The sequence below is a fragment of the Fulmarus glacialis genome, unplaced genomic scaffold, assembly GCF_000690835.1.
Source record: "Fulmarus glacialis isolate BGI_N327 unplaced genomic scaffold, ASM69083v1 scaffold23078, whole genome shotgun sequence".
Classification (NCBI taxonomy): Eukaryota; Metazoa; Chordata; class Aves; order Procellariiformes; family Procellariidae; genus Fulmarus; species Fulmarus glacialis.
The window spans coordinates 614-27,377 of NW_009230455.1; the positions used below are offsets into that span (position 1 = coordinate 614).

Genomic DNA, 26,764 nt, shown 5'->3' on the forward strand with positions numbered 1-26,764 from the left:
TCACCCCGTCCTCCCCGCCAGTCCTCCCTATGTGAGGTTACTCAACTGTGTGTATGAAAATAACTTGTATGTCCCAGTTTATTATTTCTCCTAAGCGGATGAGAGGGTTGGAGGCTGATCAGAGCAGAGGAGTCTCCTGGTGAGTTCATTCTTCAAAAGCTTGGGTGGGCTGCTTCTCATTAGGGCTTGTTATAGTGCCAAGAGAAAAGAATATTTCTCTCTGGATTCATGTGCACGTCCCTCTACCGCTGTCCTGGAGCTGCTACAGCTGCTCCTCTCTTGGGATTTGGCAGACACAGCAAACCCTGTGCTGTTTAGACTGCGCGGGGTGCTGGCAGCTGGAGGTGGAGGGCTTGGAGCAGTGTGAGCTCCCAGCTGTGCAGCGCTGCCGTGGGCACGGCACCCATCTCTCCTGCAGTGCCTAGGTGCGGGCACGCGCTCCATTCATGGACCCCTTGACACATCAAAGAACGACTGAAGAGGCCAGGGGGCTCCTAAACAGCTTTGTTCCTCCCCACCCAAAAAACCCCAAGCCAAAACCCCAAAACCTCCAAACCTCAAGAAGTGTCTGGAGTCAACATGCTTAATTTAATGATGATGGTTTAAAACTGCACCGAACCGTGCTATGGGATGGAACTGCTTGCTGCCGCTGTCATCCTTGCTGGTTGCTGCAGGGTTGAAGTGTATTTCCTCAGGCCAGCCGATGAGCATTGCCTCGGGCAGGGGGTGCATACAAGACCAGGCTAATGAAGTAGTCCTCCATCAGAAAACCCTGCTGCTGACTCTGCAGTGTATTTTCCTCAGGTGTAAGGACTGTTTCTAGTTCTACTGCTTTCTGCCTATCCGGATCAGTAAAACAACTTGCATCCAACAGCAAACATGGACACGCTTTTCCAACCCAGGTGTTTTTCTGTTGCACTTTGAGCCCCCTGGAAATGGGCCACCGGAGGATGGGGCAGGTGGGAGCAATGGGTTTTGCAGGGGGCAGCCCCAAAGTCTGTTTTTAGTGACTCGCTTTGAAGGCTTATTGCTAATTGCGATATATTTCTGCACTGTTGCTTCTGTAATGACTATTTAAGTAGTTTTGCTCACTAATGATAACAACAATGATCACAGTGCGTAGAGTGAAACATTTAAATGTGATGTGGCAGAGGAGAATGTGCCTAACTGCATCAATGGCTCCGAAAACGTTTAAAAGAATCTTGCTCACAGCCATTGCACGAACTCCGCCATCTTCTTTGGGTCTTGGTACACTCTGTTGTACTGAGTACCCATCCCACACCCCTAGGCTCTGCTGTCCCGGGCTGGCACATCAGCAAATCCCACTGATGGCTGCTACTGTGCCAGCCAGGCTGCAGAACATTTCTATGTATTGTGCTTTGGGGTCATCAGTTGTTGGGGTTTAAAATTTTATTTTTTAAAAAAATATTCCTAGATCAGTCCCTCGAAAGTGCTTTGGTGTACTGCTGTAACAGAGTTAAATTCAGAGAGACGCTCAAGTGCAAAGCTACCGAGACAGGACATGGACTGTTTCCCTTTAATGTAACTACTTAACTGGGATCTGCCAAAAGAAGATATCCTACCATTACCGTAAAGTATGTTTGCATTTTTGAAATGCAGGTATACAATGCTCTTGTCTGGTCTCATAACAGAGCGGCTCGTCTGCTTAGTGGTCTTTCTTATGGCTCTGGACTTACAGAAATTCTTGTTTAATGTTACCGTTCTGACCATGCTGTTGACCACCAGCTGGTCTCTGCTCAGTAACATCTTACCAAGTTCACATTTCGTACTGACTGTGTGTATGAGCTTCTGGATGTGTTTTCATAACAAATCAGAGAGGCTCATGTTCCTGGAATGTCATACTGTCCACCCAACTTTGGAAGAGCCCTCTGAAGTCCACTGGGAACAGAAAAGTGGGATTGCACACCAGGGGGTGTGCAATGCAGAGCACCTTCAGGGAGATCTTCAGCTATGCCCAGCAGTTTTCTGTCAGTTTTTCCCCCCCAAAGGGTTTGATGGCCCAATCTGATTAGGCTTTACTTACCGATGGCGGCAGATTCAAGTGACCTCAGGGTCTGAGGTTTCCTTTCTCCACTCTTTTGTGCTTGGGTGAGCACTTGCCAGGCTGGTTCAGTGACTCTCTTTTGGGATCTCCTGTTGCTGGCTTATCTCTGAGTCCTTGCAGCCTGCTGAGGAGGCGGCCCAAAGACTTCTAGGAACTCCTGAATCCACATCGGATGTATGCAACTCTTGAGACAGAGTTTGGTTACACTTAGCCTGTTATTGCTCCTGGCTGCTACTGAGAAGAGCAGGTTCGTTTGCTGTGGATCCACCTGCCCCAAACTGTGCACTTTCTCTTGTGCGTTTCTGCTACTTCCCTCGCGTCCGATCCAGCAGGCACACAGTGGCTCACTGCTCTGGTAGAAACCCAACTCAGCAAGATCCAATGAAGAGGATGCCAATGGATCAGTGAGCCAGAGAACTGCAGAGCTAACAAACGCCAGCCAGTCAAGGGGCCACGTTGCACCTTCCCTGTTCCTGTTATGATGTTCGCTAGTGTTAGTCTTCGATATGCAAAGCCACCTTTGAAATGCCCTTTCTGGGCAGACAGGGTAACATCTTACTTGCGAATAAGCAAACCTGTTCAGATGATGTAAATATGGCTTTTCCTGCCAAACTATTAGCAATGCTTAAGTGTGTCCAAGTTGTTCCACCAGCCAGCTGCTGTTATTAACCTTTTAAACCAAGCAAGTTTACGAGCTCCTTATTGCACAAACATCCTGGTGAGAATGAGAAAAAGAGTTTGTGATCAGGTCTTTCCAGGAAATAAGCATGGTAAACTGCACGGACAACACCAGGCAAATTCTGCGGGACGGGCACCTAACCCCAGCACGGGACACTCGCGTACCAATACATCTGTCTGGTTTCATGCAGTGTTGCTTTATGGTAGGGGTGAGTTTGTTACAGTGTCCTGCTAGTGTTACTGCTAGAAACCAAGGTGGACCTACAAACAAGACTCAATTGTGAATGATCCTGTTGATAAAGTAGCTCTGCTTAGCACTATGGCCACATTTGAAACTTCACCTCCACCCCTTTCTTCAGGCAGAAGGCCAGATTACAGCCCAGTTGCGCTAACTACTCAAGAGATGGTGTATCCATGTGCCAGGTAAGAACTGCAGCTCAGGTTTATGGTAACCATGAAGACCCTCCCACCCAAAGCGTTCCCCAGTCATGCCCAAGAACCACCTTTCCTGAAGGGACCAGGCACATGGATTTTTATGGGGAAAAGATGCACAACACAGGACATCTACTGCTGTGTGGCAGATCACACAGCTGGTCCCAGCAAAGGTGGTGAGTACTTTACTCCAGGGCTTTATTAAAAGGTCAATGATTAAATCAGTCATCCTCCTTATCAACTACTTAAAAATTGCTTTTCATTGCTTTCTGAAAAAACCCAAACAACACAGCAAGAGCAAAATAATCATGGTGAGCCTTTCCTCTGAGTATTCGCAGTTCTCAGAAAGTTACAGGACCTTCCCAAAGGACTGAGCCCATCACATTTTCCCACAGCTTCCTTAGTAGGTGATCTGAAAATCACATATTCAGATAGCAGTTCAGCTGCAGGCACCAGGCAGAGATGAGTTAGGACCATGCTGACTAATGTAGACACAACGCAGATTTGGTTTGTACGCTGGCTTGGGTCTCTAGTCCAGGTACAGTCTCTCCAGACCCTGGCTCAGGCTACTCATGCCATTACTGACTCCCTGGCTATCCTACTAACAGTTCCACCCAGAAGCATCAGTATTAGAGAAAGACATTGAAATGTTGCTCGATGCCTCAGGCGGTCCTCCTTCCTCAGCACAGGGGTGGGCATTTAACAACCTTCCTCTTTCTCCTCACCCGCCAAAAAGGGGAGAATAAGGCTCCTCCAGTAGACAGGGGATATGAAAGAGAACAGGCTCTGCTGCCTACATCTTCCTTGGAGTAAGGGCTTCTTCTCCTAACATTTTGGTGAAAGTGTCGAGCACGCGCTACGTTGAGTTTTGCTGCTCTTGTGCTAACCGCACTGTAATCGCAAGCAGTCCTGCCTCATCTGGACAAGGAATCTGGTTTTCAAGGGAAGCACAGCTGAGAAAGGCTTCAAACAGGATCTGATTAGCCGATTAAAAACAGATGCTGTGCTGGCAGACAGGCTGCTGTGGATCATCTGATACAATCCCCTTCCCCTCGTTTTTGTACATAATGTCCTTCCAAGCAAAGCCACCTCCCCCACAGCTATGTCTAAATTGCATTAGGAATCTTGGCATTTTTTCAGTTATACATGTTGTGAATAGTTTTGCCATTTAAAATATGTTAGAGGGACTGTAGTGTCAAGTAGTTGACTGCTTATCAGAAATCCACCTGGTATTCAAAGGAGGCAGAGGCCATGCTGCAGAGGGCCTGGGGCTGTAGCACTTTAATCTCTGCAGTCCTTAACCTTTACACAGCACTTTCCCCCCTTTTCCTGGAGGAAAGAGCTCCATCAACTTGGGACCAGAGGAGGAACACCCTCCCCACTACCCCACTCGTGCTGCTTTAGTTTTAAGCATATGAGCTAAGAGGGCTCTGCATCCCAATACTGAAGCATAAAACATCTTTCTCTCATTCAACAGCACCTTGCAGCAGCTGATTCAGTCATTTATCCCTCCAACTCGGGACTGATTCTTTCCCATGGGAGACTGAAGAAAATCCAGTGGGCCAGTTGCTTTAGGAGTACAGGCTATATTGGTGTTTGCCCTCCTTGGCACTGGAGGATCACAAATTGAGTTCTTCCAGGTAAGACTACTACTTACTCTCTTCCCCAAATGCAGCTGAAACACGTCCCTTACTCTCCCAAGACTGCACTTGCTAACAGAAGTCACTGGGATCAGTTCCTATTTAGCCAGAATCAACATATTCAGGAATTTGTGTAATATGCTTAGAGGTGCAAACTAGTTTCAGATTGGGACTATTCATTCAGTTCCTTGGTCACAGATGTACCAGGAGATTCATCCCAGGGAGGCCAAGGAAAGGGGATAACTCCTCTTGCTCTCGTTTTTCAGTTTGACAAAGGAGAAGAGCCGATACCAGCTTGCTGAACAGCAGAACCATCTAAATTAGTTTCACATGGAATGTCTGGTCTCAGCAGTGGGATGCTAATCCTTTGCAGCAGTACAGCCACAGAAGTGCTCAGGGACAGACCAGGGAGAAGGCCTAATTTGGCGCAAAGCTGAGGCAACAGAGGCATATACGATAGAAAAACCAAGTTTTAGGCTACTGCTGGGGAAGAGAAGATGCTAGAGAAACTCAGCAGCTCTGTTTTCATTCTAGGATCTTGTAAGCAGAACACAGGAAAAGAAGAGCTCAGCTTCAAGCGTACATGGAAATTCACATCGGCTCAATGGCCTGTAGAAAGCTGACATTCCGACTTTGCCCACAATTTTTTGCCCTTTCCTATTCCCAACAGCATCCGGCTAAGAAACAAGCACAAAACACAACAGGAGGAAGAGAAGCAGCCTTTCACTGCCTTGGCAATTGCTTCAAACTCTGGCTTGGCCAAATGACAACAGGTAAGCCAAGACACCTTGAGTCACCTGTCCATGGTCAGACATCAGCTTGACAGACTCTGGCTCTTAAGACACGTAATCGCAGTGTCAGCAAGGGAATATAGGATGCTTTCAGAAGAGGTGTGGCTAATGAGTGCCTAAGCACCATATCTGAGTTTTACTGACAACAACTATGTCGCTTTACTGTCAACATCACACAGGGGGTTACAGTGGTAATAACGACGCTCATAATTATGCTAATACGCTTCCCTACGGAGACTCCCCTTTTGAGCCTGCAGATGGTGTGAAATAGCTTTAAGCAAGCCAATAAAGCCTTCACCGGAACTTTTAATTCTGCAGTGACTGCACTGGGTAGGGTGTTAAAATGCATGCAGAGTTATAACATACACAGATTGCCTCCCTGGCCTCTTCAAGAGGAAAGCATTGTAGCCACCCTTAATAGGGCATGCCAATGTTTATCTCAGCTTAAACTAAATGCAGTTCAGCTGGTTTAATGCAATGTTTTTGCATATTAGAATTAAACAATTAAACTTTTTAATAGCAATGACTATCTTGAGCACTTCAATGATTTGTTTTTTTTCACTGGCATGTTACATTTAAAAGTCCCCATTAAAAAAAAAAAATTGGTAAATTGCCACAACTCCAGACTCACTGGAAAATGCAGGATTTTTGCAGCACAATGCAGGTCTGTCTTGCCACTGAGATTTGCGAGACTTGGGCAAAAAAAAAAAATATTTAAAGCAAAGTCTTTCAAGGGAAAAACATACACAATAAGATGCACAGTGCCAAGATCTCCTTTTTGCTTTGCAAATGCTCTGGAGGCAGATTCACACTTCACTAAGCCAAGTCATTTCTTAAAATGACTGGACTAGAGTTTGAAAAACGTGCAGACTGAGTCCTAAGAAGAACTGTTTAGGTTTTATGACTCTGAGCCATCTGTGAGCTAACGGGACAGAAACCATCTAAAAACTGTGAAGCTGAGAGTTCGGTTTTCACAATACGCTCTGAATCACCTTTAATCTGCCTATTAAGTGGACACTGGCTATTCTGCAACAGCCCCACTGAAAATGCCATGGGTGTGAAAAACAGCAGATGGTTACTGGGGGCGGAAAGCTAGACAAATCGTTAGAGAAGCATGGAAAATTCATTGCTGGCTTTAAAAGTCACTAGGCAAGGGCAGCTGTGAACAGCTAGGTGAAAAGAGGAGGTAGGGACACGTGGTAGCTGCTCTGTATAGACTGCTGCTACTTCCTTCTCTCAAAAACCACCAGAAAAGTGCTGAAAGAATCACATGTGAACTGACCATAAGGTGCAACACTCCCAAATACTAACACCAAGGTGGTTTTCCATTGTGCTACAGTTTCCAGCCTTTAGCAGCACCTTGGATCTGATTATGGAATCACACAAGGACCCTGGGGTACACTTAAAAAAGCAAAACCACTTACTTTTTATATGTTGTATAAGCATCACTGTTAAACCCCAGCCAAGTGATTATCTTCATCTGTAACTGACATACCAACATGCTGAGGATACGTGGAATATAAACACAACATTAAGCCAGGAGGCCAAGGTAGGAAAGAAAGAAAACTCAGTATGGCCCATCTTTCACTGCACTCCCAACTTACAAAAGCCAGAACTCTCCAACTGCAAACACAAATTGTGACATGTAACTAGATGACCAAGATCAAGGGGGGATTTTTTTCCTGTTTTTGCCAACCATTTACAGTATCTTCAAACAGAAGAGAGAGATCTATTTCCAATCAAGCCAATGGGTGTGAATAACCACCTTCTAAGATATCTCACAATGACTTTTGCTTATGCTTAAAAAACGGTAGTTATTGCAGAAGCAGCAGAACAAGGAAAACTGAAGTTTGATAAGGAGAGAGTAGCAGATACAAGCCAGGGCAGGAAAGCAGCTAGAATGAAAACATGAAAATCACACCATCATTTTCATATTCAGTACTGCTGTAACATTCTTCCTACCAGGGATTCCATCCTTCTGTATTCAGGACTGCCATCCCTGATTACATTTTACAAGGGAGCCTTCTCCCTCCTCTTTTAGCTTTCCATTGGCAGGCTGAAAAACTTCTCACATCCAGTTCCATAAGTACCCTGTGGCTGAGCTCTCTTACATGTATTGTGTCTATCAAAAATCAGTGAGTATCAGTGTAACAGGATATAAAAGGGACACTGATATCTCTAAGAAACAATCTCTGTCACCAGAGGTTGGGATTGGAGTCATTGTTTCCCCCTCCCCTCCATATATACTTCAGGCAGATGGCATTCATTTATCATACAAACACATCTGGCCATGTCAAAAGAGAACATAAACAACTATAGTTAGAGAACAGAAACCGCAAATGCTTTTCAATTTTATTCTTACTGGGAGGGTAGTGGCATCCTGATGTCACATCATCCAATGATAACTGACAGGGACTTTATCAAGGCTCCTAGCTCACCTCACGTTTATGGTACTAAGTCTTGCAGTAACCTTGGCTTGGCTGTAGTGCTTTGTTCAGCCTGCAGACATGGCATTCCCAATTCCAGATACTTTTGCTGGGTCAAGACCAAAGTAATCAGCACTAACAGAAAGGGAAAGTAATCAGATGTGAAACACAGAGACCGTATGATGAGCAACGTGTCAGGCTGGTACTGCACAATATTTGTACAGACCAGTCAGAAATGGGTATTACAAACAGAGCTGGAAAATGATAATAGTTAAAAACACGATCAAGTGCTTTTGATGGATTTCCCAGAAAAGAGAAAGTCTGTTCAGAAATAAATGTAACAGCTTCAAAAAAACAAAAACAAAAACAAAAAACCAAAAAAAATGCACCTAGTGATCTTTAAATCAACTTTTCCATTGGATAAATATATTTGAAATAGTTGTACAGTTCACAGTGGCATAAAGTTCTCTGATTGCTTGAGTGCTTGAAAATATCTCATCAGTAAAAAAATACCAGAGCTGGGGGAGGAAAACCCTCTCTCTGAATTCTGTACATGGGCAAATGCACAGGTTTTGGCAGGCATCAGGTCATTGGATCCATGGGAAACCAGCAGCATCGCAGGACTGCAGATCACAAGTCAGGGGATGGAGGATAAGAAGAATAGTAAGGCCCATTTTCCTGCAATGACAACAGAACAAGCAGTTGAACAAAAGCCTTCCCCAATACACTTTGGTGCAATAGATGATGACACAGAGGCAGAAATAAACAGGTACTCCTGGCTTTGTCTTCCACGAGTACAGTGACCGCCCAGGAGAGGACTGCGCTGGTAACCAGGCAAAAACAGGCCTTGGTTTTGCCTCTGTTTTAAGCAAAAAGTGCAGGTTAAAATTTTGCCATTAAGCCAAAGCTGTGATGCAAGAAAGCCACAAATGCTAGCATAGCCAGTTAGACAGTTCAAGACAAAGTTGCCTACGCAGACACACAGCTCTGGCTGTTACTTCGTAGTTACAGCACATCCTCTTTGGAATGATTTGGCAAATGCAAGCCACGATCATTCCACTATTTGGGTAGAGACCCAGGATGGAGAAGGGAGGAGGAAGAGGGACCAACACCAAAGGCAAGGCACCCTGCTACAGTTCCATTTCTCCCAACTTTTTTTTTCCTTCCTGCATGTTTGTTGATACGTGGGGCAGGGAAGATGAAACACAGATAGCATTTTTTTTTGCAGTCAGTGTAAGATATATCGCAGGTATACAACATGAATTTTATCTTGTCCACAGGCTCTTAGTGTGTTATGTTACAGTTATTGGCTGAAGAAAGGTAGTCTGCCTTTCATGCACATAGGAGACTGTTGGGAAAGGGGTCTGCTTCTTGGCCAAGCCCTCTACTTGGACTGATGTAGAAGAAAAGCTTAAGAGAATTGTTACTCTCAGAACAAAAACTAGACTCTCCGGGAACCCCCCCTTTCTCCTCCCCATTCTTAAGATGTGGAAGTCAGCCCCTTTAAAGCTCTTGCAGAGCAGAATGGGACATGCACAAGAACTACACTTAGGAGCAAAGACTGATGCTTGCCACATGAAGTCACTTACCCTGGCATCATACTCGAGGACAAAAGGGGGGAGATCAATCTGTTCTGGGGGTATGGCTGTGAATAACTGCTGAAGGCTTTCCACATAGTGGATTTTGTCCTTTAGCCCTGAGACTGTAAAGGTTGTGAAAAACCATGCCGAGACCTGAAAATAAAGCCCAACAAAACCAAATGAAGATGGTGCTGCTTCAAAACCTTCAGGTTCAACATAATACTCCATAGTTAAAAAGGCTTGAGTTAAACTTGAAACACTTAATATCATGGCAATAACACAACATTGTCAGGAAGCACACACCACTGACTGCTAGCAAGCACTGTCTTGAGAGCTTTCAAGCTAGAGTTTTCTGACTCCGCACTCGCTCTTCCCCAACTGCCAGTTTAAGGTCCCTTTCTACTGTACAAGAGTGACAGCTATTCTGCTATTTGTCTTCAAAAAAACCATCTGTACAGTGGCACATTTTCACTTCCAGTTTAGCCAGCTCAGAATATGACCTATTTGCCTCTATATCCGACAGAAGCATTTTCAACCCTTTGCCTTCAAGTTTTCACAGAAAAGGCAATTCAAGGGAGAGAAAGAGACTTTCAGCTGTTCAAAGGTCCTACTGAAGTCTCCTCTCTGCTTTGGGTTGGCTGAGTGAGTGAGTGTGTCCTTCTGTTTTACCACATTTCTTATCAAAGCCTTATCATCTTACCCTAAAAGAATAAGCCTTATCATCTTATTCTACAAGATTTTACTTTAAGTATACACACCTTTGTCTCTTTTAGATGTAAACAGGATAAGGAATTTTTGTTTTGCAAAGGCCAGTAAGACACCATTGATATTTCTACAAGTTATTAAATATTGCTGTTTAGATTGACTGCACAAGCTTTTACTTTTCAACCCACCTTCTCCAAACTTAAGCACTATATTACTTTTTGCCTATTTCTTATCTAGTCTTTTCTTGGCAGACTGAAGGGGAAGAAAAAACTTGTGAGAACCAGAGGTTACTGTTCTACAGGTCACAAATGCTCATATTAGGGACCACTCACATGGTCCTGAGCAACCAGCACTTGCTGACCCTGCTTGAGCAGGGGGCTGGACCAGATGACCTCTAGAGGTGCCTTCCAACCTCAGCCATTCTGTAACTCTGTGATAGTTGTACTTTGACTGCAGTAAGTTAACAGAAAAGAAGCAACACCACAAGAAAAGCCTTGAGGAAAGTGGGAGCCTCAAATAGACTAAAACATTAGGTCAATAAAAATGATCTGCCAGAATACAACATCTAAACAAAAAGTCGATGCCTAAAAACTGTCCTGGAATAACTATACTGCCTCCTCAAAACAGCATATTTTCATGAGAAAGGAACAATGAAAAAGAAGAGGTAAAGAACAGGGGAGAACATTTAAGATTGGTTCATTATTTTAAGGGCAGAATTAGAGATTTATGTTAGCATAAAGCAGGGAGACAGACTATTACTGGCATCCATTATTTACTTTTTTTTTTTTTTAACACGGCCTCTTATGAGTGACACTGGATGACAGTTTAATGAGTGAAAAATACCCTCTCAATCCTGTATCAAAGTAGCATGCATTCCAAGGTGTATTATGAATGAAAATCATTAAACATAATTGCTATGGATGTTTAATGTATAAAAGTCTAATAGGGAATATTTTTGCAGCCATCACGAAAACTGGTATCGGGAAAAGTGATTTTCATTTTTCCCCCCCTTCTCGGTATACATTGCCGTTTGACACATCTTATCCAGTAACACAGAAAAAAGGGAGGGGGCCAGAAATGTTGTTTCTAGAGAATTTTTCTATTATCTCCATTCTCAATAATCACAGGTCATAGAAACAGTAATACGAAAGCAGCCATTTCCTTATCAGTAAGAGGACAGAGAACTTGAAATTAAACCAAATCCCTGTTAATGCACTGAAAGTAGAATAAGTTATACCAGAGCAGTCAAAAAAGTTAAAAATCTAGTCGTCTGCTGAAGTTTTCCTTCATTTTTCTTGTACTGCAGTTCTGAATCTGAATAAAAGGCTATCAAAGTCATTCTGCCAAGCTAGAAAACCACAGAGTTAAAGTACCAGATGTCTTTCCCTCAAAAAACCAGCACAACACAGATTGTCACCAATCTCCTAATGGGGTCATACCCCAAAGAGAAACTTACTAAAATCTGGGAAATTTTATTACAGTTGGAAGGATCTTCTGTAGAAAAAGCCATAAGAAATTTGCAACAACCTTTGTATTGACATCTGATCTGCAGAAACTGCTTTTATGACTGTTACAGAAGAAAAAGACCAAAGTTGTTAATGATAAATATAAAGATTATGATGATTATGAATATCTAATTTGAGTATTCAGATATGCTTCTGTTTTGAAACATTCTTGATTCATAGCCAAGTTACTAAATTTATGAAAACAGAATTTCTCTGGGTGAGATTGTTTCAGATCCAGTCACTGACACTCAGAACACACCAAGCTCTATAAAGCTTTGTTTGGAGAGCTCTCAGAAGATGGGAGCTGAGAGGCTTCACACAAAAATGCCCCAAAGAGCCCTTTATTTACATATCGGCAACTATAGCAATAACAAGCAGCAGTACATTTACACGCTAGAGTATGAAGGAACTTGTGATAGCACTTCAAGGATATCTTAATCTAAGTCCTGGTGGTGAAGTGTTCACAAGTGCAAGAGTTGCTGCCAGCCTAAAAAACTGCTGTTCCTATGATGCTATTTCATCATAAGAACGGTTACATTTCAGCAGCACTACAAGAGAATCAAGTTCTTCACAGATTACAAGAATGCTCACATCAAAGCATAAATAAAAACAGATTGTGCAGCAACACACCCTGCTTCAGTTACTCTGTGTTTTAGGACAACTGCTGAATGAAAACGATGTATTCTAGATAGGCAATTATCCTCAGAACATAATTTAAAAGTTTCACATCTAGAAACCAAACAAAGAATCATCGTTGGCACTATGAAGCACTTTCAGAACTATGCTTGTTTTCTAAGGGCACATGAGTTTCCAAGAGGCATGATGAAAAGCCTCTTGATCCCTTTTAGCCCAGAAATAAGCAATGCAACTCTAACAGACGGCAGACATCCACTGTGCCAGGATTCAATACCGCAGTAAAAGGGACCATTTATATCAGAGATTTAAGAATGAGATACATGTACAAGGTTGATTGGTTTGGCATGAATGCACAAGCCTTCCTCCTACATTTGAGACGTGGGGTATTTTCCACTATTTCTAGGGAAGGAAGTCAATGCTCCAAGTAGGAAGATGAATCTGCCAAACATTTAAGAGATTTGAGGCTTCTGGGCTAGCAATCTTCCACAGGGACAACAACCTGAAATAGCCAAAAAAGGAGGGGAGAGAAAAATCATTCCCTCTTAGCAGCCACCTTCTCCACCAGGACTTTCTGCTGCATATTCCCCATCATGTTTCATAAGCTGATGGTCTCTGCAACAGCCAGCAGCAATCCCAGTTGCCTTTCAGTTAGAGAAAAGGCTTTGCAGAAAGACACGAACACACATCCTCTTTTGCCTCCAGCTGTGCTGCTAGAATAGGATACAAACCAATTCCATTTCCAGCAAGTTAGAGAGTTTTACATCTCTCACCCTCCCTGCTTCCCACCAACTACCTGCTTGCCCCACAGATCTGTCGAGTCCCACTGCAGTTCCCAGAGGGACAGAGAACCTGGCAATGGACCGGTGAACAGGAGTTCTCATCCCCCAACAAAAAAACATTTCTCAACGAAATAGGAACCCATGGTAAGAGACGAGGGGGGATAGAGTGCTGCTGGGAATCTAAACCACTAGTACTTCCTAGCTTCAACTTTTCCACTCAACTTTGTGACCTTAGTAATGTTCTGTGCCAGCTCCTACATTTTCAGGAGCATCAGAGCTGGAAGCTCTAATTCTAGCATTTAGACCTCAGATCTGTACCCTGTGGGAATAATTAATATCCTGACAGAAACTGGAAGGGAAGACTCAGTCTCATCTACATAAAACCAAGGAAGCTCAAAGTCTCATACTGTCCCAGCTGTGCATACGAAACGAAAGGACTCTTTGGAAATTTAGCAACGAAATTCTTGCTGAACATGCATGAACAGATGTTTTTTGCAGGTGTATAATTTTCTCAAATTTGATCAATGTCAGCAAAAAGCAGAATAAACAGAGGTTAATCTAATGTGAACATGGACATTTCTAACTGTTTTAAGAGGACAACCAAAAATTTTAGAAAGGGCTGCTGCTGACACTTATTTCATCTGAAGTACTCATACTGCAATATGAGTTGTTGTGCATGAAGTACAGAAGGGAGCAAGCTCCATCTTCTGTTGCCCCACACAGATCATAGTCAAGGAGAATATCTTGCTGCTTGATGAGTTCAGTTTTTCATCTCCTAAAGGCTTAACAGGATTTTTCTGCACTCCATGTCACAGAAGCATTCTTTCCATCTTTCTTTGCTACTCTACACTCCATAATCCTGACTAGTCTCATTGCTGCTTGACACACCACCCTCTACTCTTACCAGGGCAGGTCTTAAGTGATACGGAGCACACATGCAATATCTCTTCTGGGGAGAGAAAAGGTGAAACATCCAGGAAATGAACTACACAAAAAAGAATTCTAAGAGTTTTTGGTCATGGTTTGTCATCCTGCCAACCAGACAGCAGGAAAAAGGACAAAATGTTTCTCTTTGAAAGAAGCAAGACCCAAAGCTTCCACCTCTCTCAGTTAAGAGCACATGCAAAACAAGGCATAGACAGCTGCACCGTGTTGGGGTTCAGCTTATCACTAAGGTTGGAAGACTACAGCTAGATCAAAAATGGGGATGAATTTCAAGTTCTGACTGTGGATCCAGAAGATACTGCCTAATTTTGGAAGTCTTCTATATACCGCCACGTTCCTCATACTGCAGTCTTTCATGCTACCCCGCCAACACTCAAAACATTCTTTCCTTTTGTACTATATACCTCACCTTTGAACGAAATGTTGGGTGGACAAAATACAGTGCCTTCAAGTTCCTCTTGTACCTGGTTTAAAAAAAGAAAAAAACCCACTCTTTAAAAGTGACTTCTAATTAAGCTCACCGACACAACATAACAGTCAAAACATAGATCATTTTGGTTAAGTGCCTGTGATGTAATTTTACAAAGTTAGATCTAATATAAGGGCAGATACCAGAAAAGTAAATGTGAAGAGGAAAAAAAAAAAGCAGAATGATTATTTTTCAGGTAAAGACATCATAGCCTGCAGTCTTCTATGCGGACAGTGAAAGTTACAGACAAATTATGACTACCAATGCTACCCAAGCCTCCTTCCTCACAACTAGCAACATACTTTCAACAATGCCAGGCTCCAGAAGCTCCACCTCCAGATAGAGATTAGACAATACACCCAATATGCCTCTAACAGCTCCAGAAGGGAGACTGCAGAGCACAGAACTTCCTGGTTTGATAGATTGTTCTGAGAAGGAAAGAAAACATCTTCCTTCCTCTTGCCTTTGTTATTTATTTAGGTCTTTGTTCCAGCAAAATTCTCTCACAAATAAATGGGAAACCAGATACAGGGAATGACAAACATTTGCATAGCACAGAGGAAGACCAGAAGTGTCCTATTGACACTCACTTGGCATCAACAACGTCGTAGAGTTTCTTCAAGAAATTAGAGTCTAGTTGATTGTAATCATTTGTGAGCGTATGGAAGTACACCAGGACATATTCCTTCACTGCAATATGATCCATGACATGGATGAAATACAGAAGAGCCTGAGACAGAAAGAAATGAAATTTATATTTGCAAAGAACTCTTTCACAATTGCATTACATCTTAATATGTTTCCTTTAATTCAGTCACAAATCAGGAATCATGAGGCTGGGTGGCATTATGTTTCAGTTACAAAAGCAAGGTGAACATTCCAAGTCTTCAACTTGACTGTAATAACTTAGATGTCTTTTTTCTCTAGCTGACCTCACAGATAGAGATAAATTCTTGCTGTTTCCATGAAAAACTAATTTGACTCGTTACATTTCACCCTTCATGTCTTGGCAGTTATAGGAGCAGGGCAAGTCTCTTTCTTCTTGAGAAGAAAAAGGAGTCCACATTAGGCCTGTTTTTCTAAAAGTAGTCCAGTTCCTCCATGAAAGAAGCCACCCCAGCACACACAACTCTAGTTTTACAAAGCCTTACCTTTTCCATGTCTATCAATGTTATGGGGATATTCCTTCCAACCACCACCATCACTGTGCGGCCACAGTTATCTACACCTACAAAAGAAAGAAAAATATGTCTCTAAACTTCTCTCAGTCATGCCAGGTTTTGGAGTTGGTCCCTTTCAAACCAGGGAGAACCAGCCACAGCTCAGAATTTTTGCAATGCATCTGTTTTCCATCTAAAAAACAGAGGAAATAGGCTTAGAGTTACTGTTCTCACTATACCAGTAGCTATTCTGATCCAAAAAAGGGTGCATCACATCCGAGAAACTTAAGCCTTAAGGACTGCAATTTTATGTTGCCTGTTCACATTTACCTAAACCTCAAGTAATAACATGTTTTTTATTTAAAAAAAAACCCACAAAAACCCCAACAAAAACCTCCACTTGCAGTTCTACCACCAAAGCAAACTTCTTCCTAGAAACCAAGCTCTGAAATCTAATGCACAGATTCCCAGAGCAGGCCTTATGGACCTCCTACAGGCCACAGAGCCTTGTCTACAGCAAACAAAAGAATTTAAAATTGCAGCTACTGAGAAGAAGGTATCACACAGCCTTGGTATTTGCACAAAGATCAAGGTAAGTATCTGGATTTTCAGGAGGCCAAAGATATCAGCCAAAGTGCTGAACACTTTCTCTGCAGAAACACAGCTATGCTTTCGAGAGCCTGACTACTTGCCTGTTTCTTCCTGTCATGGTGTAAAGCAGCAATAAGCCACTGGGACTATGGCAAGTTTTTACGTTCAAGTGTGATGCTATCTAATGAGTAAAAGTGAACTGAAGAGTACAGGTTCCCCATCTCTGCTCCCCAGGCTGCAAGGACCTCACAGCTATTTTTTTCCACTGAACTCTCCATTGGGTTGTTGAATCTCTCCCTAATCTCCCCATCTACTGAACTCATGGTTGCAGGATGTGCTGCCCATGGTACTCTGCCACGAGTACTAGGAGACACATACAGAGGAGAGCAACACATACCTAACCTGAGGGAAATAGAGCAAGCCATTTTGTTCAGGAAAGCTGTATTAGAAGTTGCTTTGGTAACTGCTTATTCTCTACACTAATCATCTGAAAGCAGCATTCATTTCTTTGTAACAAAAGGATGGAGATAGTTTTTCTTTTGGTCTGAATTATCTCAAACTATCTCATATAGAGCACCTTATGCGTTGGCTTAATCTAACAGTACTGATTTACATCTAAAGCTACAGATAATTCAGGATATGCATGTATCTTCAGATTGTTAAAGCAGAGCAGTTTGGGAGTTTACCACACAGTCTTTCAAAGCCAATCAAGAGAGAATTCCTGCTTTACTGCAGAGATGTTTCCTAGTTCTTGGCCAGGCTTCTAGCTTAATAACATGACTTATTGCATACTCAAGTCCAAAGAAAACATTATACTTTTATTTTGTATTTTTACTTTAAGACAATATACATCAGTCATCGGTACCCTGAACTTACCTGTCTGGTACAAGGCTTTAAGAGAAGCAATATCAGACAGGTCTTCAGCTCTTGCCTGACACAGCCAGCGATTATAACTAGAAAGTTAAAAACATCTGGTCAGATCTGATCCCCCTTTGGATTAACATTAGAAGCCTGAAGAGGTATATGGGAAGGGAAGGACAAAACAAGCTTTTTCTGACTGAGCCGTCTCTCTAACGTTGTGTTTTTCTGACCTATGGAGCAACTATCAAGTTGTTAAAGAAAGAAGTGTTGGGGAAAAAAAGGAAGAAAAAAAAAAAAAAAAAAAATTGAGGGCCTTAGTTACATACCTAGTGATTTTCACTAGGGCAATGAATATGCACAACTAGTAACTATAGTTGCACTGCATTTGGGCTGAAAAGATCTGAGAGTTTTTTCCATTTAAATACCTCAGTGCCAGTGTTTAAAAAACAGGAGGAAAAAAAAAAAAGAAAATTTCTTTAAAAAGTCTAGAGGTTGAACACAACTACACAGCAACCAGTGTCACATATGGATTTTTTTCCCCTCCCCTTTGAATGGTGAACAACTTAGTGCCTCATCTGACAAAACAAGCCAAGCATCATGCCTCAAGTGGACTCCAGCATGGAACTGGTTTCTAAGAAAGTGATCATGCACGCTAGGGTTAGCCAGGGCAGGGGGAAAAAAGGGGAAAAGCCTCTGCATTCATTTATTTATCTTTCTGTTTTGAAAGACAGAAGAAAAACATTTTGCGCTCTGCCCAGAGCCTCAGGAGCAAGTGGGCAGTATTGAAAGCAGGTGACCCCACTACAAAAAGCAGTGACAAAACAGTGACATCTTGTGGCAAAGATATAAGGCAGCTGGTCAGATGCACCAGGTATGCTAGTGGGTTCATCACTAGCTTCCCTTTTCCTCCTACTGCCCCTTCCCTTCTTCCTTCAGGCCAAAGAGGGTACCACAGCGACCCAGGGTGACACCAGGCTTTATCTGTATTTCCTTGCCAGAAGATTAGGCTTTACAGATAACAAAACCATCCTAAGGGTTGGTCCTCGGAACAGCTAACTAAGACAAAACATTCACACGGACAAGGAAATTCTCACTTCCTCTGATGCTGTTTTTGCAGTGCTGCCTCTGACAACTGTCCCTGAAGGATGAGGCGTCTCTGTTTATCAACGTCTCCCTCCATGCGGGCAAAAGCATGGGAACCAATGAAAGACAAATCTGCCTCCAGACCCTCTTCATCTGAAGCATCTGCAGTAGAAACAAAGGTAGTGTAAAATGTTCAAGCTGCGTACAAGACAGCAATGCTGCTGATGAATTGCTATATATCTCAGCGAGCCAACCCAGTTGTCATGCTACAAACTAACACAAAAACCCACAGTGTACCATGATGTGGCTCCGATATCTCACCAGTACCACTGACAGATTATGGCATGTGATTGATAACTACGGACTCCCTTAAAATGTTGGTTTGCCTGGAAACTAACTGGGCAAGTCCTAGTCATCAGCTTGTAACAAAGGGATAATGGTTAACCCTCTCAGAAAATAAGGTCTGGAGAGAGACAGACTTGGGCTTTACAGTTGTCCTACTTGTCACAGGGGAAAAAAATAAGTATGCAGAAGGACAGATGCTGCAGCTTTACTCAGTTTAGAAGTTGTTCTGTAGAAAGGGCTCACTTCTTTTTATATCATTGACACTGCTTGAACAGATGCTGTAGAGCTGGTAGCCTGAGTCTGAATATTTTTATAGTACTGTTTACAACATGACTGTGTGATTAAGTACAAGAGCACAGGCTCGCTTGCTGGTGACAATACCAGAATGCTCCACTGAACTTTGTGTCATCAAGGAATATTGCTAAGGCTTCTAGCACTACCTCTCCGGGCAATCTGGATGGGAATTGAGTTTCCCAGTTTTAGTGTGACATGCTATAGTAGCAATGGGACAAAAGTGCAGGATTCCGCTATACCCATTCGCTCCTACATATGCAAAGCCAGTAATTTCACAAATTATTAGCTAGTGGTTGAATGCTTCACACCGATCAGCCACAGCTGCAAACACCACTCTAACCAGCAGTTTGGACGGGGTGGTGGTGGGGGGGAGTGGGGAAGATTGTAGTCTGATCAGCAGAAGTAGGTACATCAGGTATCTGCGAACAGGAAAATTAAGTTGTCTGTATCCTCACTGCATATTCAGCCTAATCCCAACTGGCCATGCAAAAGTAGAAAGCCTTCGAAACCCATTCCAAGTTATCTGCTTTTGATGGTTTAAGGCTTCACCTAAAGAAGTGTAAAACTTTCACTGCACTGCTTAAAAAACAAAGCAGAATGTGCCAGCTATGCCCATTTGTATATGAAATTGTTTTGCTACACATCTTACCTTCTCAACCCTGACATCTAGGCAACCTCTTTACAAACAGACTTCTTTTCACTGAGCTTTGACAGCCATTTCCCAAACACTGATCTCTGGGTTGATCTAGTTCCTCTCTCTTTTAGGGAGTTTCTGCTAGTTGTCATTGAGCATCTATGAGTTTGATGCACATGCTGTATCAACAGAATCTTACCATTTGAGACAACATTTGCTAATATATAAGCAACATTTTGCTAATATATAAGATAGCCATTAACAATAATGGTCTTTTTTGGTTAGGGGCTGCACAAGATTTTGCAAAAAAATCTGCAAAGTTCCTCATCACCTTGGGAGAAAAATTGCAAAGGGAATGGACTACCCCACCTCTCCCCCCAAGAAAGAAAAAGACAGAACAGCAGCTCTACCACATCCTCTAACCACACCACTCCACACAATGAGGCAGAAAGCAGAAGTTACTGCTGTGGAACACATGAAGCCAACGAGGCAGCTTGATAACTCTCTTCATCACAGCCTGCCTTGGGTGAGGTGGGAAGACACCTCTTTGCTTCCCGTGTGCCTTTTCTGTGTTGTCATTGACACTGACACAGAGATACTTATTCCAAGGTTCAGTTAAGAACTCACCATCTGGAACACCAGGCTTTTCAGTAATCCTGATCTGCCGCTCTGGTACTACAGGCTCCCCTTCTGCATTGCCAATATCTGCAGGGAGGTAAGGCAAGGATTGTATCTCTTCTTCCAAGGATCTTGGAAAATACAGAGGCAGCAACTTCTGGTAAGTGGCCTACAAATAAGAAAAATGCGTGAAGGTCTATCACGCATCCTTGCTCTTTAGTTAAGTAACATCTGCCCTTGTAGCAGGGATCTTCTCAGAGGTTTGAAGGCAAAGTACCACTTCCCTCAATGGCTTATTTTGGGCTGCTACCGGGCAATAAACGCAAATAACCTTTATTGAGGTTAACTTTCTCCCCCCACCACACTGGCAAATGACCTTGAGAGGACTCCGCTTTAACCTGCATGAACTCAGTACATTGCAGATACTTCATCTTCGTAAGGAAGTTACAATATGCATGGATGACAGACTTCAGCGAAGGCTGCTTACATTAAAATGCACCACTACACAGATCGCCTTTAGTGATCTGACTGGGAAAAAAAAAAAGCAACAACCAGCCAAGAGAAACCCTCCCCACATGGAGGAAAACAGTGAAAATCTCTACTGAACATTGTAATACTTCATGTGTTCTCTCCAACTGATTAGCAGTTTTAGAACCCCCAACAAGTTAGTTATTTTCCTCATCCAGATGCCACAAAACCTGAACACGGTGTGGGTGTTCTGCCCAGGAACAGACGTTAGCAAGTCCGATATACATGAGAATTCAATGTTCAAATTGCTAACATCTGTCTGAACACAGATCATTAAATGTCAAGCTCGTTATTTCAACAAGCCAGCAAGCAACGTTTAAGATGTTTGTAGGTGATCTGTGGGCATGCTAAACTGGCCTTTTCAAAGCACAAGGGAAGCAGCGTTGTGTTAGGAGGAAATCTTTTATGAGGAATTTCCTTTCTGGCTGGTAGATACCATCCAGCACAACTGCATGCTATAACCTCTAGTATTGGTTCCTATTCATGGCTCAGGAATATGGAAGCCAGAAGTGGAAAGATTTTGAACATGTCCATAGTGACTGCTAAGAGCATAAACAGTATTGCAAAAGATGCTACACTAGTAGAAGACAGAAGGATGGTGTGGGACCAAAAGTCTATGTGATTTGAAGGGGAAATCCAAATCCAGCTCTGCAATGCAGGAGTTAATACTGCTGCAGAGAAGATCAAACATGCCCATGAATTTTGGTGGAATTAACATTGAGGAGATACCTCTTCAAGCTCCGAGACTGCAAACACCACCTTCTCCAGAGTCTCTCCATGAATCTCCAGGAACCTTCTAACTGTGCCTGCAAGGAGGAAGATTAAATGTAGTTAGCAAAACAGGAGGAGAAATTTACACACACGACTACAAGTGAGCAAGTCAGAGTGCAGAATAGAGACACACATCTCTCTCCTCCTACAAAATAGCTGCACAGGCTGTATGCAAGTGTGGATTAAGTGGTAGTTCAACACACCAAATGGGTTGGCTGGCCATATTGGAAGTTTCATCAAAACTCACTTTAGAGAATGGATACAAAAAGACAAAAAAATCTCTCTTTGATTTTAGCTTACTAGGTATTCCTCAGTCTGTGGAATGTGATTCTATGGCCCCGCAAAATCAAGCCAAACCCTTCTTTTACAAGAGTCCTCTGCAAATTGCCAAAACCAGATATTTCTAGAACAAGTCATCGTGCCCTAAGTTATCAGGAAAGCAAGATGATAAGCAAGCCATAGCAGAAGCTGGTACAAGACAGAGTCAGCCACACAAAACCTCTGGGATCAGCTATGCCAAACAGGCATATAAAAATTATGTTTGTAAATCATGAGAGAATTTATTTCCTCTATTACTTTTTTTTGACTCCCCCAAAGCTTTAGGATAGTCCAGGGACACAGTCAAGTTCCTAAACATTTGCAGCTGAGGGGGAAAAAAAAAAAAGCTTTGTAACCAAGCTCCCAGTCAGGCATGTCCTTGTACAGATGAGGTCCTTGAGCTGCAATAATCTTGACACATGTCAGGATTTCCAAGTGCTTTCCTGTCAGACTGCCAAGAGAGAAAGTGTCCAAACAAATAGGTTGGTCTAGCGGTATTTTATCAAGTAGAATATAGCCCCACAGAGACAACAGAAGAGAGCAATAAAGGAAAGAAGTCTACTCTACAGAGTATATATTAGTGAGAGTTCTTCAAGAAACAGCAGTTCAGAGGGAAGAAAAAAAAAAAAAAAAAAAAGAGCTAGTTTCAAATACTTCCTGTACAGAAATTCATGTGTAATTGGGTTGACCTGAAACACTACTTTACAAGACAAATGCAGTTGTGCAGTTCCACAGCAAACAGTTTTCTGAACCTATATGAGCAGATGTTTTCATATGTCTCACTCAACAGGCAGGTAGCAGAGAAAACAATGGACAAATCTGTTTCTCCAGTGTCAGCACCTCTGCTAAGCAGAGGGTAAGAAAGATTTCTCCAGTCAGCTTGCACAGCAAGAGGAAAACCCACTCCTTCCATCTGCAACAACTTTCCTATTATGCAGGAGTACCATGCAGGAAGGTCCAGGGACTGGGTGGTGGAAAGCAGACAGGAGCAGTCCAATAGAAATGAAAAAGTCAAGAAAAGGGAAAAGTAAGAGCCAGGCAAGTATATAATATTCTTCTCTGAGCACTTTTCTAATCTTTAAGTATTTTCAGCCTAGGAACTTTTCTGATTTGTTTTTAGCAACCTTTTTTCTTTTTCTTTAATATAGTTTCCTCTTGAACCCAAACAAGTTTGAAAACTTTTAGCATCTACAACGCTTTTTGATAAGAAGTTCCATAAAACAAATAGTGTAAGCATAAAGAACTATTTCCCCTTGTTTGTTCTGAACCTGATTCATGCTAACATTGTTTGAAGGTTCTTATTTTGGGAGACAGTGAACAGCTGATTCCTATTCACCATGAGTTTATAGACATCTATCACACTCCCTTTAAGTTCTGTTTATTCTAGTCTGAAAACGACTTTAGCTTACTTAGCTATTTCTTGCCTTTCCCTATTCTTGTTGACCTCCTCAACTTCTAGTTCTACTATATTCTTTTTGAATGCGCAGCTTTAAAGGGTGGACAAAACACAGATTAATAGCATAACATTCTTAATTTTGTTGTGTCTTCCTTAGCTTGCTGTTTTGAACTCCAGTGAGCTGTTTCCATGGAACTATTATAATCTCAAGATTTTGCTCCCTAGGATTAGCCCATCATTTTGCATGTGAAGATAGAAGCATATAGGGGTGGGTCAGCGGGGGAAGAATATCACTTTACATTTGCATAATTTGAATATGCTGATGACACTAAAATGGCAAACGGAATTCACTCTGTTGCTTGAGGTTCATTTACAGCTATTCACAGTAAGTCCTCATCTTCGCTATTCTGAACAATTGCCTATTACCAGCAAACTCTCTCACCTCACTGTTCAGCATCTTTTCCAGGCTATCAATGAATATATTGAAGACTACAAGTTCCAGCACAGATTCCCATGGATTTTTACCGATGACTGCTCAGAGAAAGGATCATTTGTTTTTTTCCTCCTTTTCCTGATCAACCACAGAAGGCCTTGCCTATTTACAGCCTCTAATAAACTACAGCCCCCTAAAGAAAGGTTTCTCATATCAACAGCAGTCTGCCAGAGGTAAGTGATCTGCTGAACACTGTCATCCAGTTTATGTCACTTTCCAAAAAACTTACGCAGTGCTATGTGGGTTGCATCCTCCAAGGGGTAGCATCTTTTCAGAGAGTTAACCACACAAAATCCTACAGAGCACATTGCCTGTTCCCTGAAATCCAGAAAAAGAAAAACAAATGATCAGAAGGTCAGATGAGAACAAATGTCTGTCAGTACAATAGATAACACCAATACTTTTTTCCCTGCCTCTAGGCAGCAGCAATCCTCTTTCAGGTTTGTGCAGAAGGATTCTTTCCTGGCAAGATGCATACATACCATCATTAAGCAGGGAAGGAAGCAACCATTAATGATTTCACACTGTTTCCTCTTGTGTTTGTTCTCAGATTTCTCCTTCTACCTCAGCTACGTTGTTCCTGTAATTTTTCATATCCTGAATGAAGAAGTTCTTCCCTCAAGCTCCCTGCAATCCTTTCCAAAATACTTTCCTTCCTGTATAAGATTGACAGTGAGGAGAAGGAGGGGAAAAGAAGGTGCTCTTTACTGCAAATATTCTCCTGTTCCTCCACCTGACTTACCATTTGTTTTGTTAGAGGTCTGGACACAGACTAAGGTGGCTTACTCAATCCTAGGTATGATTAGACAATCATTGGCCTTGAGTGATACATACTTTAAGATCAGTAAGATGCTTCCAGCAGAGAGCCGCATTTTTAGAAGAGTAAAGCAGAGGTGTTGCCAACAGTCATCAGAGGAGTTTAACCAAGCTCAGAGTTGGTAGACAGTTTCACAAGTGTCAAAAGTTGCTCTAGAGAATAGATTGACTGAAAGGCACTCAGAATTCAGGAAGCAGAATTATTAGAATTTTTAATTGTTTTTAACATGTTTCAATCCAGACCTGACTTTGCTTGTTACTTCTGAGGCAGAACAAAACTGGCACATGCTAGAAACCTTAGCTGTAATCTTGATAATGAAACAGTTACTATTGCACTGTAACACACAGTCCAGACTTGGAAGAATTGATCTTCCCAACCCTAAGAAACTGTTAAGTACATTTTCTGACATTGCTTTTGTTCAGGTATTTTTTGTGACTGCTACCATTACAACAGCCGTTACAGGAGAAGAACAGAATAGAGGAAAGAACACAGAAAAATAGAAAGAAAAAAACCTGTTAGCTAAGAGGAAGTAGAAGATAGCACAGATGAAAGAGGAAAAACTACAAACCCATCTGCAGCAAATGTGGGTTTAGAAATAACCTTGCACCCTGACTCAGAATTTTAGATGGCTGTTGTACAAAGGCGGAGAGGCCAAATATATGAACTGATACAGCAGTCAGATCTGCCTGTGGGTATGTCCATGTGGCTGCAGAGACACATGAAGTTACTGCTTGAACATCTAAAGCTTTTTGCAGCAAGGAACGCAATGCAATTATCAATGCTGCTTCCCCTCAGAGTAACTGAACGCTGCACAGCTCTAGCTACACTGTTTCAGGACTTGAACCAGCTCAGATCTCTCTGCACATTTTATCTACACTGCAACACAGATAACAAAAAGCACGAAGTATACCATGAAGCCACTAATGTTCTCATGTCCTTAACCAAATCCAGTATACACGAGAAGATGTTCACAGCCATTTGGCCTCTGTGCAGACCCAAGTATCTAGAACAGATGCGCCATGAATGGCAAACCCTCGTGTGAGTTGACATGTGCTTACTTTGCGAGCTGCAGGACATTGCGGTAACAGCTGTATAGAGAACTCTCGGCTGCTGTGCGATACCGGCTTTTGTATTTGGGTCCCACTGTGTGAATGATGAAACGTGCCGCCAAATTAAATCCTTTAGTGAGTTTAGCCTCGCCTGTCCTGCACCCTGAAAAAAAACCACAAGGATAAATGCCAATGTCATGATAAGAAAGCTAGAAGTATTCAAGCCCTTGACTTCTTCCAGAGTCAGACAACTCCTCTTCATATACAGAAGTCAATGTTTTAGACACCAGATGTTAAGGATAGCATTCTATCTCATAACAGCTGCTTAGTATCACCTAGCCAGGTTGAGGAGGCGAGAGCCATGCTCATTCCTCTCAATTTTAAAACTATGCATAAGAACAAACTAGAAATTGCTAGAAGTGTGTTTTAATTGCAGTGCTTACTATGCTACATACAGAGCCAAAGGGAGAAATGATTTAACAATATGCAGAGAACTGATGCACAAATATGCTATACAAGCAGCAATAAAAAGTCCTTCTGAATTTAACAACTTGGTTTGGGGAGATTAATCAAACCCACCAGCTGTTGGCAAAGCTATTAAAAATAAATAGATCAAGCACTTGTTTCATCTACGCTCCCAGACAAAGGTAGCTTTCTCTGTTTTGCAAGTTTCTTCATGTCACAAGGCAGAAGTATGATTCTCATGGAGATCATACTTTGTTGACAGACTAGGTATCTAGTCTCAAGACAAGGAAGTTCAAGCAACACATTTAATTGTTCCGTTCACAGTGCCTTCCAGTTACATACTCTAGGATCATTTACTGCATGCTAGCATACTTTACATCTTTACCTCTTTTTGGTTTTGACTCCTCTTTGGCTCTCCCCTGCAAGTTATTCATACTTAATTCCTGTAATTTTTCGCAAGGGAAATCAGTTTGTCAGAACTCTCAATGACATCCAACCCTCTCTATTCCCTTCAGTTTGTCAAAACATTTCTGATAATGAAAGATCCAGGAACAGCTACTGTGTTTGAACTCTGTTGTTTCTTTGGCACCTGGAAGAAAAGTCTGCTAACTCTCCCCTTCTTCACCCAAATCTAGTCCGCTCCAGTTCTGGACAGCTGAAGACGTACTTCTAGTCTTTCTCTTTCCCTAC

The 26,764-nt window shown here is 42.3% G+C and overlaps 1 protein-coding gene across 1 annotated transcript in view; it reads right to left on the reverse strand.

Annotated features, from left to right (window-relative positions):
• Positions 1-7,946: 7,946 nt before the first annotated feature.
• The window catches only part of GDAP2 (ganglioside induced differentiation associated protein 2), a 23,903-nt gene continuing 5,085 nt past the window's right edge, over positions 7,947-26,764 (reverse strand). Inside the window, exons 3-13 of the mRNA XM_009584236.1 lie at positions 25,619-25,772; positions 23,973-24,061; positions 21,495-21,571; positions 20,247-20,406; positions 18,358-18,508; positions 17,279-17,355; positions 15,803-15,879; positions 15,242-15,381; positions 14,592-14,646; positions 9,622-9,765; positions 7,947-8,710 (exon numbers count right to left, since the gene is read on the reverse strand). Coding sequence (XP_009582531.1) covers positions 8,663-8,710; positions 9,622-9,765; positions 14,592-14,646; positions 15,242-15,381; positions 15,803-15,879; positions 17,279-17,355; positions 18,358-18,508; positions 20,247-20,406; positions 21,495-21,571; positions 23,973-24,061; positions 25,619-25,772 — 1,172 coding nt within the window. The 3' untranslated portion in view covers positions 7,947-8,662. The remainder of the gene's footprint in view (positions 8,711-9,621; positions 9,766-14,591; positions 14,647-15,241; positions 15,382-15,802; positions 15,880-17,278; positions 17,356-18,357; positions 18,509-20,246; positions 20,407-21,494; positions 21,572-23,972; positions 24,062-25,618; positions 25,773-26,764) is intronic.